The sequence below is a fragment of the Quercus robur genome, chromosome 3 (genome assembly GCF_932294415.1).
Source record: "Quercus robur chromosome 3, dhQueRobu3.1, whole genome shotgun sequence".
Taxonomy (NCBI): domain Eukaryota; kingdom Viridiplantae; phylum Streptophyta; class Magnoliopsida; order Fagales; family Fagaceae; genus Quercus; species Quercus robur.
This window is the reverse complement of record NC_065536.1, coordinates 57,566,455-57,582,486: the sequence shown is the minus strand read 5'-3', so window position 1 is coordinate 57,582,486 and position 16,032 is coordinate 57,566,455. Positions and strand designations below refer to the sequence as shown.

Below are 16,032 nucleotides of genomic sequence, written 5' to 3'. Positions count from 1 at the left end.
GTTTTCTTGTCTAGATCTTCTAGATAATAAGCACTTAATCCTGCCATTGAGGTGATGTGATATGGTCCTTCCAGTTGGGTCCCAACTTACCCCAAGAAGGGTTCTTGGTGCTGCCAAAAACTTTTCTCTTCACGAGGTTGCCTGGCCCTAGTGGCCTTAGTTTTACATTAGTATCGTACCCTTGCTTTAACTTTTGGTGGTAATAGGCCAATTGAATCATTGCCTTTTCTCTTTTCTCCTTGGCTAAGTCTAGACTTCTCCCTAGTAACTCGTCATTATTTCTTGGGGTAAAAGTGCTGGATTTCAACGTTGGGAAGCTAGTTTCCAGGGGGAGCACGGCTTTGGCCCCATAAGTCATTGGAAAAGGAGTTTCTCCCGTTGACCATCGCGGCGTGGTTCGGTAGGTCCATAAGACGTGTGGTAGTTCTTCCACCCATCTTCCCTTTGCATCATCCAGTCTCTTTTTCAGCCCGCTCACTTTGACCTTATTCACAGCTTCAGCTTGCCTGTTTCCTTGGGGATAGGCTGGAGTGGAATATCGGTTTGTGATTCCAAAGTCGTAGCAGTATTTCCTGAAGGTTTTACTATCAAATTGAAGGTCGTTGTCCAAGATGACGGTGCGAGGAGTCCTGAAGCATGTAATGATGTTTTCCCAAATGAACTTCTTTGCATCCACGTCCTTAATGTTGGCTAAAGGCTCAACCTCTACCCATTTGGTGAAATAATCAGTGCCGACTATTAAGTATCGCTTGTTCCCTACTGCTTTCGGGAAAGGGCCGACAATATCCAGACCCCACTGAGCGAACGGCCAAGGACTGGAGAGGGGGTTAAGGACTCCCCCCGGCTGGTGGATATTTGGAGCGAATCTCTGGCATTGATCACACTTCTTTGCATATTCTTGGGCCTCTCTCTGTATGTTCGGCCACTTGTACCCCTGGGTGAGTGCTCTGTGTGCTAGCGATCTTCCTCCCGTGTGACTCCCACAAATTCCCTCATGCAGTTCTTCAAGCAATGACTCTGATGCCTCTAGGTGCATGCACAGTTAGTATGGCCCAGAGGAGGAGAGCTTGTATAGCTTGTGGTCCTCTGACAACCAAAACTGAGGAGCATTCCTCTGTATCTTCTCGGCCTCCAATTTCCCCTAGGGTAATACATCATCTTTGAGGAAGTTCACTATGGGATTCATCTAGCTCGGATTCCTTCTGACTTGATGGATCCGAACTGTATCCCTTTCGATTGTACCTGTCTTTCATAAATCCTCAACAAGGATCATTCGTGGTACATCCTGTGCAGAGGACGTGGCAAGAGTGGCCAGCAAATCCGCATGTGTGTTCCCGCTTCTAGAGACATGCGTCAAATTAAAAAATTCAAAGTCTAATTGCAGGCGTTTGACTTGATCGAGGTATTCCTACATTCTCACATCTCTAGCCTCCAACTCGCCCCTTACCTGGCCTACGACCAGTCTAGAGTTTGAGAACGCTTCAATTGCCTTTCCGCCCATTTTTTGCACCATGATCATTCCTTGTAGCAAAGCCTCATACTCGGCTTTATTGTTTGTAGCCGAGAACCCAAGTCTTAATGACTTTTCAATGATAATCCTTTCGGGCGATATTAGAACTAGCCCTACCCCAGATCCTTTTTGGTTTGCCGCGCCATCCACATAGACTTTCCATCGCGAGGCTCCTTGTGCAGAGATTGTGCCAACCGATTTTCCATCCATGTTTTCCTCCTCAGCTATTGCTTCTACAGAAGGTTCAGCAAATTCAGTGACTAGATCCGCGAGGACTTGGCCCTTGAAAGAGGTTCTAGGCATATATTTAATATCGAAAGCCCCTAGAAGCGTACTCCACATGGCGATTCTTCCTGTGTAATCGGCCCTTCGGAGCACCGATCGGAGAGGAAGTTGAGTCAAGACAATGACCGTGTGTGCCTAAAAATAGTGGGGAAGTTTTCGCGTGGCATGCACTACTGCAAGAATTGCCTTTTCCAGTGGTAAGTAGCGCACTTTAGCTTCATGTAACGATTTACTTACGTAATATACTGGTCGCTGTATCCCATTATTAACTCATATTAATACCAAGCTTACAGCGTGGGAGGCCACTGCTATGTATGCGAACAAAACCTCGTCGGCCTCAGGGCTAGACATGATGGGTGGCCGTGACAGGTATTCTTTAAGTTGTTGGAAGGCTAGGACACAATCCTCAGACCATTCAAATCCTTTCCACTTATTCATCAAGAGGTAGAAAGGTTGGCATCAGTCTGCAAATCGAGAGATGAACTGATTCAATGCTGCGATCATTCCAGTGAGTTTCTATACTTCTTTCGGGTTCCAAGGAGCTTGTAGGCTATTAATTGCTTTGATTTGGACCAGGCTTACCTCTATTCCTCTGTGAGTTACCATATAGCCCAGAAATTTCCCAAACCCGACCCCAAATGAACACTTAGAAGCATTTACGAGCAGCTTGTGCTCCCTTAAGATGCCAAAAATGACTTCAAGGTCTTTCACGTGCTCGGACACCATTTTAATTTTTACTACCATATCGTCTATGTAAACTTCAATAACCTTGCCTAGTTGTGGTTCGAACATTCTGGTCATCATCCTTTGGTAAGTTGACCCTGCATTCTTTAAACCGAAAGGCATCACCTTATAGTGGTAGTTTCCGACGAGTGTCATGAACGCTGTTTTCTCCTGATCTTCTAGAGCCAGTAGTATCTGATGATAACCCTGGAAGGCATCCAGGAAGCTCATTCGGGGGTGGCCTACAGTCGCATCTACCAACCGGTCTATCCAAGGCAACGGGAACGGGTCCTTCGGGCACGCCTTGTTTAAGTCTGTGAAGTCTACGCAGACTCGCCACTTCCCCGTCTTCTTTCTTACCACCACCATATTTGCCAACCACTCGGGGTAAAAGACTTCTTTGATAGCCCCTGCCTTTTTCAGTTTCATCACTTCATCCTTAACAGCGTCAGCATGCTCTTTCGACAGGCGTCGGGGTGGCTGCTTCTTTGGAATAGAAGATGGGTTAACGTTTAGGTAGTGACAAATGAGACTAAGGTCAACCCCCGGGCATCATAGGCGTCCCATGCAAATACATCAACATTCTTCCTCAGAAACCCAATCAGTTCCCCTTTTTCTTGAATAGGTAATTCCAAGTCGACTTGGAAAAATCTTTCCAGATTATTGTCAACGGTAACCCTTTCTAAACTTTCACATTTTATTTCCTCGGCTAGTTCACTGACTTGTGCTGCCGAGGTGGTTGATTGCTATAAGTTCTTCACAGAAGCCGAGAACTCGGCATTGGACAAGTGTGAGATGGCGGCCACCATGCATTGCCTACCATGGCTTGATCTCCACCAATCTCTTCCACTTGGCCCCCCGACGAGTATTTTACCTTCTGGTGAAGTGTAGAAGATACGGCTCCCAGGACGTGGAGCCAAGGTCTGGCTACAATGGCCGTGTAGGGTGAGTAGGCGACGACCACGATAAAATCCACCTCCACCACCTCTGATCCGGTCTATATGGGCAATCTGATCTACCCTTTTGGTATGACAGTCTTCCCTTCGAAACTTATAAGAGGAGAGTCATAAGCCATTAAGTCCTCAGGCTTTAGGTTCAGCCCCCTGTACAGATCAGGGTACATCACTTCCACAACACTGCTCGAATCTACTAGTACCCTCTTCACGTCGAACCCTCCAATCCTCAACGTAATTACCAAAGCATCATCGTGAGGTTGGATAGTTCCCATCTTATCCTCGTCCGAGAACCCCAGCACTAGTGAGTTTCCCTTTTTAGATCTTTTGGACTCCTTCTCACCATCCTCGGTGGGGAGCTGAGCCACAGACAGCACCCCGGAAGGAAAAGAGTCGGTCCTCCCTAGAGCAGCGAAGATGACGTGTATCGTCCCTATGGGAGGTCTCAAAGATACATCTTTTGGAGGCTCTTGAACTGCCTGGCCCAGATGACTGCTTGAGGGGTGTAAAAGGTGTCGTAATTTTCCTTCTCGGACTAATTGATCCAGGTGATTCCATAAATTCCTACAATCCTTGGTGGTATGCCCGTGGTCTTGATGATAATGACAATACAAGTTCTGGTTGCGCTTTGAGGAGTCTCCGACCATTTTACTCGGCCATTTGAAGAAATGCTCATTTTTTACTTTCTCCAGAACCTGTTGCACTGGCTCTCTGAATACGACATTAACCGCTTGCATGTTGGTTTATCCAGCCTGTCTCGAAGAATCCCCTCTCAGCTGATTACTGTTATATCGTTCCGACCTGTAATCATTTCCTTTAGGGGGGATGATCTTCTCCTTTCCTTTCCCTTGTAGCTGGTCCTTTTCCACCCTTTTGTATTTGTCAATCCTGTCTATCAGTTGGCGAACGCTGGTGACGAGTTTACCAGTTAGAGACTTCCTTAAATCGTGCTCGGTAGGGAGACCACTTTTGAACGTGCTGATGGCGACGTCATCGTGATTTTCATCCATCTCGTTATACAACTCCCAATACCTATCCGAATACGCCTTTAAGGTTTCCCCTTCATGCATAGATAAGGATAATAACGAACTTAGGGGTTGAGGGACACTGCTGTTTATAATAAAGCGAGAGCAAAAAGCTTGAGTGAGTTGCTTATAGGAATCTATGGAGTTCGTCTTTAAGCTATTGAACCATCTCATCGCCACGGGTCCCAAGCTGGACGGAAAAACTTTGCACAGCAGAGCCTCATTTTGGGAATGGATAGCCATTCTTTGGATAAACTGGCTCACATGCTCTACAGGGTCTGCTCGGCCGTTGTAGATGGTAAACGTAGGTTGATGGAAACGCCGAGGTAATTTAGCCCCTTCTATCCTGTGCGCGAAGGGTGATCTAGAAATCTGATCCAGTGTTTTGTTCATGGCATCATTACCCAAACCCTTACTAGATGGGCTCTTATGTCTCCATTCAGGGCGCGATTCCTTTTTGTAGGAAAAAGTTTCACTTAGGGGAGTTCTTGACCTCCGCCTGTAACTGACATCCTCTTCCTCGTTAGAGGATGTGCTTGGGCTGGAAAGGGACCGCCTTTGCTGTGCACAGCACAACTTCTTTTTCAGGTCGTCTATCTCTCGCTGCATGGCCTGATAATTGTTTCACCTTTGGGATATACGACTACCTACTTGGGAGTGGCTTTGGCTCGATTGAGTAGTATGTACACTTCCCTCTCGATTTCTTCCATTGCCTGGATTTAGCCCAGGATCAGGAGGATTATTTTGCCGCTGAGGCCTAATAGGTTCTGTTTACTGAGGGTCAGCTTGGCGTGGATTTTCTTGGTGTGGACTTGATCCTACCATGCTTAACCGTCGTACTTATTGACACTCAAGCTCTTCCCACAGACAGCGCCAATTGTAAGGACACAGTTTTGGAACCCAAACCCCTATCTTGTGAAGTCTTGATCCAAAAAGGCCCAACACAATGAATTTTGTAGAGTATGGGTTAAAGAACTGGGTTTAGATAAGTTAAACAGAGACTTACATGGGATAAAGGTACACATGGACAAGAACAAAAGCCATTACGTTGAAAGATCTCACGGTCCGAGAAGATTCAAACTTAATTTATGTATACAGACCAGTACATTAGGGTTTCTTTGCATGCCACAGTATTCTGCCTTTCTTTTTCTGCCCCCCCCCCTTCCTTCTGGGGGTTTCTATACATTTATATAGGCTCTTCCTTATCATCTGGGCTTTACACTTGTTAATCATCCAAGCCTCCACTTGAGCACCCATCCCATCAGACACTTCTTTCAGTCCTTTGTGAGTTGTGGTAGCCAAGGTAACACTGTCCAGGGGTCTTCTCCACATTAATGCGGTCAGGAAAATAGTTGTAGTGCATTCAATGTGATGGTGGTAGCTTTTGCTTAGATATTTTGTGTTTCCTTCCTTTTCATGTATTTAGGGGATGGGCTTCAGTGGCTTGGACGTACATCCGCTCCAGATTTTCAGTGTCCGAGGAGAAATTCCTCCTCGGACCTTTTTTCTTTGTTTCCAGTGATAGGCTTAATATGAATCGCCTAAGCCACGTTGTCTTCTCGGACAGGCTGGAGTCCTCAGACGGGCCCAAGGCCCACCTCGTTACTTTGGGCCATAGTCCCCACATATGTATTAATAGAAATCCAACTTAATCATCAAAGTGAATTAGCTATATTAAAAGGTTAAAAAATAATGAATTTTAAATAAAAAATTATAATATCGAACATTAACTAAATAAATATTATTTAAATAATATTTAAATATTAAAGGGCACATTTTGTTTGATTTCTTACAGTTGTGCTCTTATTTAATGTGACAATGCCTTCAATGTTATGATTAACTTTGACTTTGTGGAGAACAAAAAGAATAAAGAGAGAGTACCATATAAACATTTTGGTTTATTTGATATCTATCAGTAGTGTTCTTAGTGTGAAAATGCCTTTCAACGTTATTCAATTGCACTTTCACAAATGAATAAATAATAAATATGAATGCCAAAATATCTTTTACTTGCACTCAGGTGGCAGGACCTTAAATCTGGATGTATCTTTACAATAAGAGTAGAACATTAGCTTCCTTCTTGCCCAGTCCATTGCTTCAATCTGCTGCTTTGATAGCTTAACAAACTCTGGTCCCTCAACAGGGTCATAACTAGAAGTACCAGCCTTAGAACATGTAGAAACTGGAGCTGTTGGATTCCATATGCAGCCACTCATTTCCACATTTGCAAAAGAAACTACAAATGGAGCATATTTGTAATTTACTGGGTATTTTCCTCCATGAGTTGCCCACTCTGAGCCATCCCAAATTGTTGCATAAACTGACATGGGTTTTGATGGATAAACAAAAGAGAAGGCACTGTTGTGAATAAACTCTCTTACAGGTATGTTGTCCACTAGAAACCTGCATTAGGTATGTTACAATATCAGCTAAAATGATTAAATTCATCATTTTCATAATAGTTTTAAGCTTTTGGGACTCATAATAGGTGGATCTGAGTTTGAACCAAAAGTTCAAACTCTCACATGTTGTGCTCCACTTATTAAAGGGAAGTCTAGGCTCACACGTGAGACGAAATGTTAGAATAATGGTAATAAAACTTGCGCGCAGGCATGTCTGTGTATGTAAGTGAGTTTTGATTGTCTTACACTGTATGATAGCTGTTCCAGATGATGCTGTATTGATGATGCTGCTCTGTTGGGTCAAACCAGAGATAGAATTTCTCTTCCCTTCCAGTGCTTACACTTCCATTAGCGTATATATTTGTTTGGAAGGCCCAGTCGTTTCTTTTATCATGACCAAGCAGCTCTATGTCAACCTCATCATGGGTATGAGGGAAAGTATCTGCATTTGACAACTGAAAATTCCCCTTTCTAGTCAGCATATTTGGATACATATTCTCATGTTCAAATGGATGCATTTTGTACACTGCAATCATAGCCACATGTTTAAAATAAATACATGCATGCAAATTGAAAAAAATTATGTCTAATGTACAATTCTACATGCTAAGGCAGAAGATGTTACACATACAGTTTGCCTTAGGCATGCAACATGTACAATATTGCAGTCAAATGTGATATGTTGCATTTAAGTGCGACTTCTTGTATGTGAATGAAAGAGCTTACATAGAAGGCTACTACAACTCCAGATGAGAGACCAGATGGCAGCTTAATTGCAGCACTGAAGAATCCATAGTAATATTTGTTTTTTGAGACCAATCCAGCTCCTATAAAACAACATAAAGGGATACACATTAGAGCAAATTCTGAAAATACAATTTCATGTATCAATATAAGCCATAATATTTAAAGGACTTTACCTGATGTTTTGTCAAGAGCAAGATTGGCCATGGAACCATTACTGATTAGCTGGATGTTTGAGCCTCCAAAGGACTTAGAAAAGCCTTGATCAATTGAGACATGTGGAAAGTAATCTGTTAAATGTGCAACACTTGGAGGCGAGTAAGGTCTACTATGTGAAGACACCAATATGGTCATGCAGAAGACTAAGAGACCTGAATAGAGTATTTTGTCTTGCAGAAAAGCCATTCTTTATTGGATAGATGCAAAGAAAATATGAATAGTTGGGTTATATATTGAGAGTTTTTAGTTAGAGAGGTTCAAAATCATGCTTAGTTGTTACTAGCTGGCTCTCTCTCTTTGCCTAGTATGTCTTTCAGTAGTTACTTTGGATCTTAAAGACAATAATGATTAAGAACAATCATGTGGGGGTGACTCTGAGAAGTATGGCAGGGCTTGTGGGGCTGCCTAAAAGTTAGGGGCATGACTAGACAATTACTTCATTGATGGGTTCCATACTGCTATTAGTATTACCTTCAAAGTCCATTGAATATGTTTCCTTTCTAGTACTGCGTGTGGACCATAAGCTACGTATGTCCACGGGTTGGCATGGACCAAAATGAAAACAGATTTTTTGTCTGTAACTGGCCATCCTATGCCAATGTTGCTGGCTTGTGCACACCAATAAGCAAGCACCACCACTGATGTCAAGTTCCCATCATTTTGATTCAATTGATAGGTATTTTTTTTTTTTTTTTTCAATTAGGAGTGTTGATTTTTTCCATGAATATTGACATGATCTGTTATCATTGAAGTAATATCATTTTAACTTGAGTCAACCACAGCAATCAAAACAAGTTATGCCAATAATTGTAAAATATAATCAAATCTAATTGACACATGTTCGGGTCAATTGCATATAATTTTTTCTTTTATTTGATTTAATACTCTCTATTTGTACTTCTAATTAAGATGTTCTTTTTTATTACTTCTATTAATGTTATTTTTCGTTTCCTTAACTTGAATCAACTCAAATTTTCTCATTGGTGAAGTAGTTGTTCTTTTTTCTAATATGAATAAACCATTCAAGAGACTCCGTCATCTTTTTATCAATAAGAGTCACTTTAAGATCAATAAAAGTCACTTCTATCTTAAAGTGACTCAAGCGTTGTGAAAAATATTGTATTTAACTATATTTATTCCCTCCTCCCCCTCTTTTGTAATTTCCTTACTTTGTCTGGGTATTGAATGAGGCATGTAGTCATGTAGAACTTACATTCAATTAGGTGGGGAAACACCTGAAATTGACTAATTGGTTTACAAACTTTATTATGGTAAAGAAAATTTCATACAAAAAAAAGCTGATACTGACCAGCAATGTCTATTTCTTTTTATTGTAATGGTCAATTTGCCAGTAGATTTCTAGCTGGCTCCGAGTGATATTTGATATGACTACTAACAATATTGGCATCTAGTGCACCGAAAGTCCTTGGAAGTACCCTTAATATTTATGGTATTATTAATATTAGTGGTTTCCATCTGCCAAATTCTGTTTAGTAATTTGTCACTTTAAAACAAATTGAAGACAGCAGATGATCTTGAAAATCTAGGCTAGTCTGTCAAATAGGATGGTGTCTGGGGACAATTTGCTATTATTAGCTGGTGAGAGTGCCTAGAAGAAGATAGGAGAGGATCTCATCTCTCAGATGCATATGTTTTTAGCTTCTGATGTTAATTGTTTTCAATATAACTTCCTGAACCTAACACAACTTGCAGTGTAGCACACTGTCTTGCATAGGAAACACACATGCATGGATGTGCACATGTGCAAGTGGATAAAGTGCAGCGAGCCTGTGAGTGTAGTCATTACACATAAAGCTTTTGGACAAATTTGATCAGAATTGAATGGTTACTGTGGGAGACTGGGAGGGGAATGTAGCCATTACCAGGGCCGAGACCCAAAGGCCCGAGAAAGGCATAAGAAGGTCTGGAGGCCTAGTGCAACCAATGGGTCCAGAGGCCCACTCCAAAGAATCCCCCTTCGAAGGTCCAAATCAAAAGAACAATGTTCCCCGGCCCCCATGGCTTAAGTAACACTGGGTTACCTCAACCACAGGCAACACTATGACCGCCAAGGAGCCGAAAGGGGTAGCAACTGAACAGGCAATAGTTACCTGTGCATTAATTAGGCAACCCTATCTAACTTGAGTGATATTTATTACTGAATGACCGACTTGAATAGCGTCTCAAACCTAAAATCCCACTCAAGTCCACAGAAGGAGAAAGAGACACGTAATGGAACAAGTATCTCTCTGCCACCATCACCACAACCAACCTACTGAGAAGGGGACTCCTCCACAATAAATAGGAAAATACCCCTATCTAAGAGGGAATTCGGAAAAATAGGGAAGTTAAGTGCGTATTGTATTAGTAAAAAAAGAGTGAACCTGTAATAATCCGAGGAGAGTTATAATCTTGAATTCTTGTGTTAATTTCCACATTCTAATCTATTTCTGCCTTCCTTTTATCATCTCTTGGTTACTTGTTTTCTTGAATCTTTTTCTTTAGTTCTCCCATTGTCCCAATTCCAACAATTAAATTGTGTTCATCAAAGGTTCCCATGGCCCACCATGGAAGTTTTGACTCACACAGTTAGCAAAGTGTTTAGAACCTAACAAACTCCCCCTTTGGCAATCCATGACAAAACACAACTAGAAGCTCAAAGTTTACAAAGAAAAGCCCTTTATAAAACAAATGCTCATAAAACAAACTCAATCCTAACTACTATCCATCAGTTGCAAGTGTAGACAGCAGCTCAATTAAATCAACCTGTATATTTCCTGAAACACTAAACAAAATGCATAACCGCATGTGTGGAAAAATACAAGTAAACAAAATAAATTCTTGATTTCAAACAACACACAATAAAGACAAATATCAATGAAAAACTCATAAATATAAATCAATAAACAGTTGAAAACAAGAAACATATAAAGCAATAAAAGTAACTCCCCCTAACATGAATATCCCAACAAAAATATGGCAAGAGCTAAAAGGATAAAATACAATGTGAATCACCTAGATACAATCTAAACTCCACAAGCTCCAACCAACAAAAATACTCTCCCCTTAAAGACAAACTCTACAGGGCTCAAATATGTACTCCCCCTTTTTGTGACGGAATGCCAAATGGCAAACAAAATCCATCATCAAAAGGGAGGTGGCGGTGAAGATCGTCTAAACTGTGCCAACTCTGCGCGCAAAGCACGGATCTCATCGAGCACGTCCACCAAAATCTGTCCATGAGCTGCCTGAACGGTCAAGACATGATCCAACATACGTCGAATGTCTGAATCATCCGAAGTAGTCGGTGGAGGAACATCAGCATCAGCAACAGCAGCACCGGACGTCTCAGCATCATCAGCACTTGTAGAAGATGGAGAAGGGGGAACAGCACCAGATGACACACCTTTAGGACGCGAATGAGCAACTCTCAAGTGAGCAGCCCTCTACTGAAGAAATGTGGCACCTATAGGAGCAACAACATGAACAGGCTCACCGGAAGGAAAACCATCTAGACCCAAAAACAGCAGAATCCTATGAATGAAAATAGGATAAATAAGCACATACCCTACGACAGAACTCCTATGAACCTCGTTCAAAGAACAAAGGAACAGATGAAGGAAACTGATAGACGCACCAGAAACAAACGCATACAAAAACACACATCGCTCTAGAGAGATGGTGTGGAGATGAGAAATAGGCCACAACGAATGACACACTATCCTAAAGAAAAGATAGGCAGTCTCGGTAAGCTCAGCGGACGTGATTCGAGGATCAGAACCCCACTGGATAGAAGACCCAGTGATGTATGACATGACAACATCTAAAGGAGGAGACTCATCATAGGGATAGTCAGGCTCCCGAACAATCGGAACCCCAAGAGCTTCAGCCACTACCCGAGGGGTAATGGTGAACTCAACACCTCGTATCCAACTCCTAACAAGAGTGTTGGAATCATAGACGTGGCAAGAGAGGTTCGAGAAGAACTCTCTAATTAGGGCAGTCAGGGGTGGATGATCTATCTCTAAGAGAGACAATCAACCTCTAGACTCAAAGTTAGCCCTAATGGCCGGATCAATCTCATCTAAAATCACAGCACGCTCAGCCCAAATCATACGCTTACAGTTCAAAGTCTCAAAGGCCTCTCTGCTTTTATCATTCCTAAACACCTCACTCCTAGAGGGAGACTCAGAGAAAGTGGAGGGGGTCCTATGGGTTCTAGTTTTCCTAGGCATGGTGCTAGGATAAGGACCAAGATACAAAGCAAAGGAACAAAATAAATAAAAAAACACTAAGGGCAAATTGCAAGTTAGCACAAAAAAAATATAAAACAAAAAACTATACGATGCATGAACAAATTAAATGGCATGATGCATGTCCTAATGCAATGCAATTAAGTTCAGATTCACAAAATTGGCTTGAGCATAGAGTTTCTAACACAAAAACCCCAAAATTTTGAAAAATCACTTGATCAATTTGAAAGAAATTGACTAATTGATCATCATACAAGATAGATTTCAGAAAATAATGACCAATTACATCAAATCAACAAGCCAATTTCATCAATTGAACCAAATTTGAACAAAATCCCAAATTCGGGTTAATTACACGCCCTAAAATTTTCAATTCCTCAAAAACCACAAAATTGATCAAATTAAACCACAAGGATCATGATTATAACATCCTAGAACAAAAACCCAATGATCAATTTCACAAAATACTGTTTGAATCATCAAAAACCCCAAAATATGCTAAGTCCGAAAATAACCCTTCAATGCATGAAAAAATGCATGTAAAACAGAAAATAATTGAAAAAGAGAGGGTAATATGGACATACTGGCTTATGGAGAGAAAAACCTTGCAAAAAGATTGGCCGAAAACGACAAAACAATCTCTGTGGAGCCTTGCCAAGTCGGAGAGATAGAGAAAGTTTTGAAAAAGTGAGAGGAACAAGTCAAAACTGATATTTTAAAAACCTAATTCACAAGTTTCGATTGTTTGAAAATCAGTTTCAATCGATCGAAGCAGACAGAGGCTCTTTAAAAAAATTTTAAAAAATTTCAAAACAATTTCCATTGATCAAAAATTAGGTTGGATCAATCGAAATGGGCAGAGACTCACAAAGTTTGAGAAAAAAAAACACAGTTTTTGAAAAGACATTTAGGAACAACTCAAAGCATTGACATGAGGAACAAAATGCATGAGTATGTGATGATATGATTTTCAAAAACAAGAATTTAAGCCCAAATTTCCCAAAATTAAAATTTCTTGCATTCTCCATAAATTTTCAAGCATCAAATCAATTTTGCACAAAATTCAAAGTATTTGCAAAACTTGGTTGGTCAGACCATAAACACACACAATAACATGTACAATATTTAGCAAAGAATAACTTGTGTAGTGTGTGCAATTAGCAAAAACTTGAGATACATGTGAGATGATATGTGAATAGCAATCAATCACAAAGTCTACAAAATTCATTACATAGAATTTAAAAGAGACTATCACCTAAAGAGTTACATCATATAACTCCCACATCTCCTAGATCATAAACTTGCAATCATGTAAGTTTCTTGAATTTTGCCTCATAATATACATACCAATTTTAATTTATTTAGAAACTTATTAAAAAGCCAGGATAATGTACACACCAATTTTAATTATGTGATTTTGGCATCAAGCCTAATAGTACACGCCAATTTTAAGGATTAAGCAATTAAACCGAGGCTACACCTTATGTTCTTTTTGTGTATGTGCTACACTTTCTCGAGCACAAAATCTTACGATATGTACTAAGGTGTTCATGATTGGTTAGTGAACAGTGATGAGATGGTTATTTATGCCTTTCTCTAAAAGTTCAAGTCCAACAATCAAAGACATGTGACTTCAAGATCAAGACAAAGTGATCAAAAACTATAAACATCTCCCACACAACATGCACTACAAAGCTCAAACTAGTAAAGTGCAATAAAAGAAGCTTATCCAAGCTAAAAAAAGGTACAAAAAAAAATGTTATGTGAAAATAAATTGACCAACCTTGTTCTCAAAAACCAAGAAAATAGTACAAAACACAATTTGCTTCCTTTTTCTTCCCTTTTCCTTTTTTTTTTTTTTATTAAAAAAACACCTAGAATGAAATGCATGAATGTTATGCAATGCAAATCTTAGAAACAAAAAAAAACAAAACCAAAGAATAATGGTCACAAAGGGTAGAGCAATGAAGCATAAGGACCAAGAAAGCCAAGACAGATCAGGGACACAGAATCACACCAATTACTTAACGAAGTGTCTCAAACTTACTTCTATCAAGAGGTCTGGTGAAGATGTCGGCATTCTGACGTTCAGTAGGAATATACTCAAGACACACAATCTTTCTTTCAACAAGATCCCTAATGAAGTGATACCTAATCTCTATGTGCTTAGTCTTAGAATGTTGAACAGGGTTCTTAGATATGTCAATAGCACTAGAGTTATCACAGTAAACAACCATGGTAATAACCATGGTATCTTGGGATATCCCATAATCAGTTAAAACATTTTTCATCCAAAGAAGTTGTGAGCAACAACTTCCAGCAGCAATATATTCTGCCTTGACAGTAGACAAGGACATAGAATTTTGCTTTTTACTCATTCAAGCAACGAGATTGGCTCCAACATAAAAACACCCACTAGTGGTGCTTTTTTATCATCAGCATTACCAGCCCAATCAGAATTAGAAAAACCAGCTAGAGACAGATTAGACTCTTTACTATAAAATAATCCATAATCACAAGTTCCACCAACATATTTAATGATTCTTTTGACAGCATTTAAGTGTGAAACTTTAGGATTAGATTGAAATCTAGAACAAACACCAACACTAAAGGCAATGTCAGGCCAACTAGCAATCAAATATAGAAGGCATCCAATCATATTTCTGTATAATGTAACATCAACAGACTCACCTAACGGATCATTTGTTAGTTTTGCATTGGCGGCCATTAGTGTTCTAGCATGTGCAGCATTGTCCAGTCCAAATCTCTTGACTAGATTCCTTGCATATTTTGTTTGGTTGATGTAGATCCCTGAGTCCGTTTGCTTCACCTATAATCCTAAGAAATAAGTTAGTTCACCAACCATACTCATTTCAAACATAGCCTTCATTTCATCTGCAAAAGAATGAGCAAGAGAGTCATTAGTAGCACCAAAAACAATATCATCAACATATATTTGAGTTACAACAAAACTGTTTTTATCCTTTCTTATGAAGAGAGTAGTGTCTGCAGATCCCCTTTTGAAGCCATGCTCAGTGAGATATGTAGTCAATCTATCATACCAAGCTCGTGGAGCTTGTTTCAAACCATATAGAGCTTTCTTCAATTTATACACATCATCCGGTCTATGAGGGTCAACAAAGCCTTCAGTTGTTCAACATATACTTCTTCTTACAACATTCCATTCAAGAAAGCACTTTTGACATCCATTTGATATTGCTTGAAGTTCAGATGACTAGCTATAGCCAACAGTATCCTAATGGATTCCAATCTTGCTACCGGTGCAAAGGTCTCATCAAAGTCAATCCCTTCCACTTGTGTGTAACCTTGAGCAACAAGTCTTGATTTATTTATGATAACAGTGCCATGTTCATCTGACTTGTTCTTAAAGATCCATTTAGTTCCAATTACATTTACACCCTTTGGTCCAGGAACTAATTCCCACACATTATTCCAAACAAATTGATGAAGTTCTTCATGCATAGAGTTTACCCAATCAGCATCTTGAAGTGCCTCATCTATCTTTTTCAGTTCAAATTGGGACAGATAGCATGAGTATGTAATTACACTTAAGGCTTTTGACCTTTCATGTTATCATTCAGACTTCCCAATATATTTGAGGAGGGATGATTAAGCCTTACTCTAGAAGAAGGACCTTTAACTAGAGATGTGGATGTACCTTTCTGTTCTGATGAAGGACTAAACTCATGTTGAGCCTGTTGAGTCTCATGAACTAGAGTGGATGGTTCAGGACTTGATGGCACAGAAATTGCATCATTCAACACCGTTAACTCCTCATCACTATGTTTCCCAACATAATCAACAAGAAGTGAGTCATTAACCTCCATAGACTTATCTTGAACCGGAGCAGTACTTTCTGAATGTGCTTCTAGACATACTTCATCATTGATCACAACA

General features: G+C 40.2%; 1 protein-coding gene across 1 annotated transcript; it reads right to left on the bottom strand.

The window, feature by feature from the left end:
- Positions 1 to 6,374: 6,374 nt before the first annotated feature.
- LOC126718535 (probable xyloglucan endotransglucosylase/hydrolase protein 33) lies at positions 6,375 to 8,047 on the bottom strand. Its single transcript, XM_050420793.1, has 4 exons — positions 7,819 to 8,047; positions 7,625 to 7,725; positions 7,145 to 7,353; positions 6,375 to 6,899 (listed from the first exon to the last, which is right to left on the bottom strand). The coding sequence occupies exons 1-4, from the start codon at positions 8,045 to 8,047 to the stop codon at positions 6,503 to 6,505; spliced, it is 936 nt and encodes a 311-aa protein (XP_050276750.1). The 3' UTR covers positions 6,375 to 6,502.
- Positions 8,048 to 16,032: the final 7,985 nt, after the last annotated feature.

Coding starts and splice junctions, on each gene's coding strand:
- LOC126718535 (XM_050420793.1), bottom strand. CDS start 8,047: ATGGCTTTTCTGCAAGACAAAATACTCTATTCAGGTCTCTTAGTCTTC. Junction 7,354..7,624: donor GAGTTGTAGTAGCCTTCTAT/GTAAGCTCTTTC, acceptor GGGAATTTTCAG/TTGTCAAATGCAGATACTTT. Junction 6,900..7,144: donor TGGAACAGCTATCATACAGT/GTAAGACAATCA, acceptor TACCTAATGCAG/GTTTCTAGTGGACAACATAC.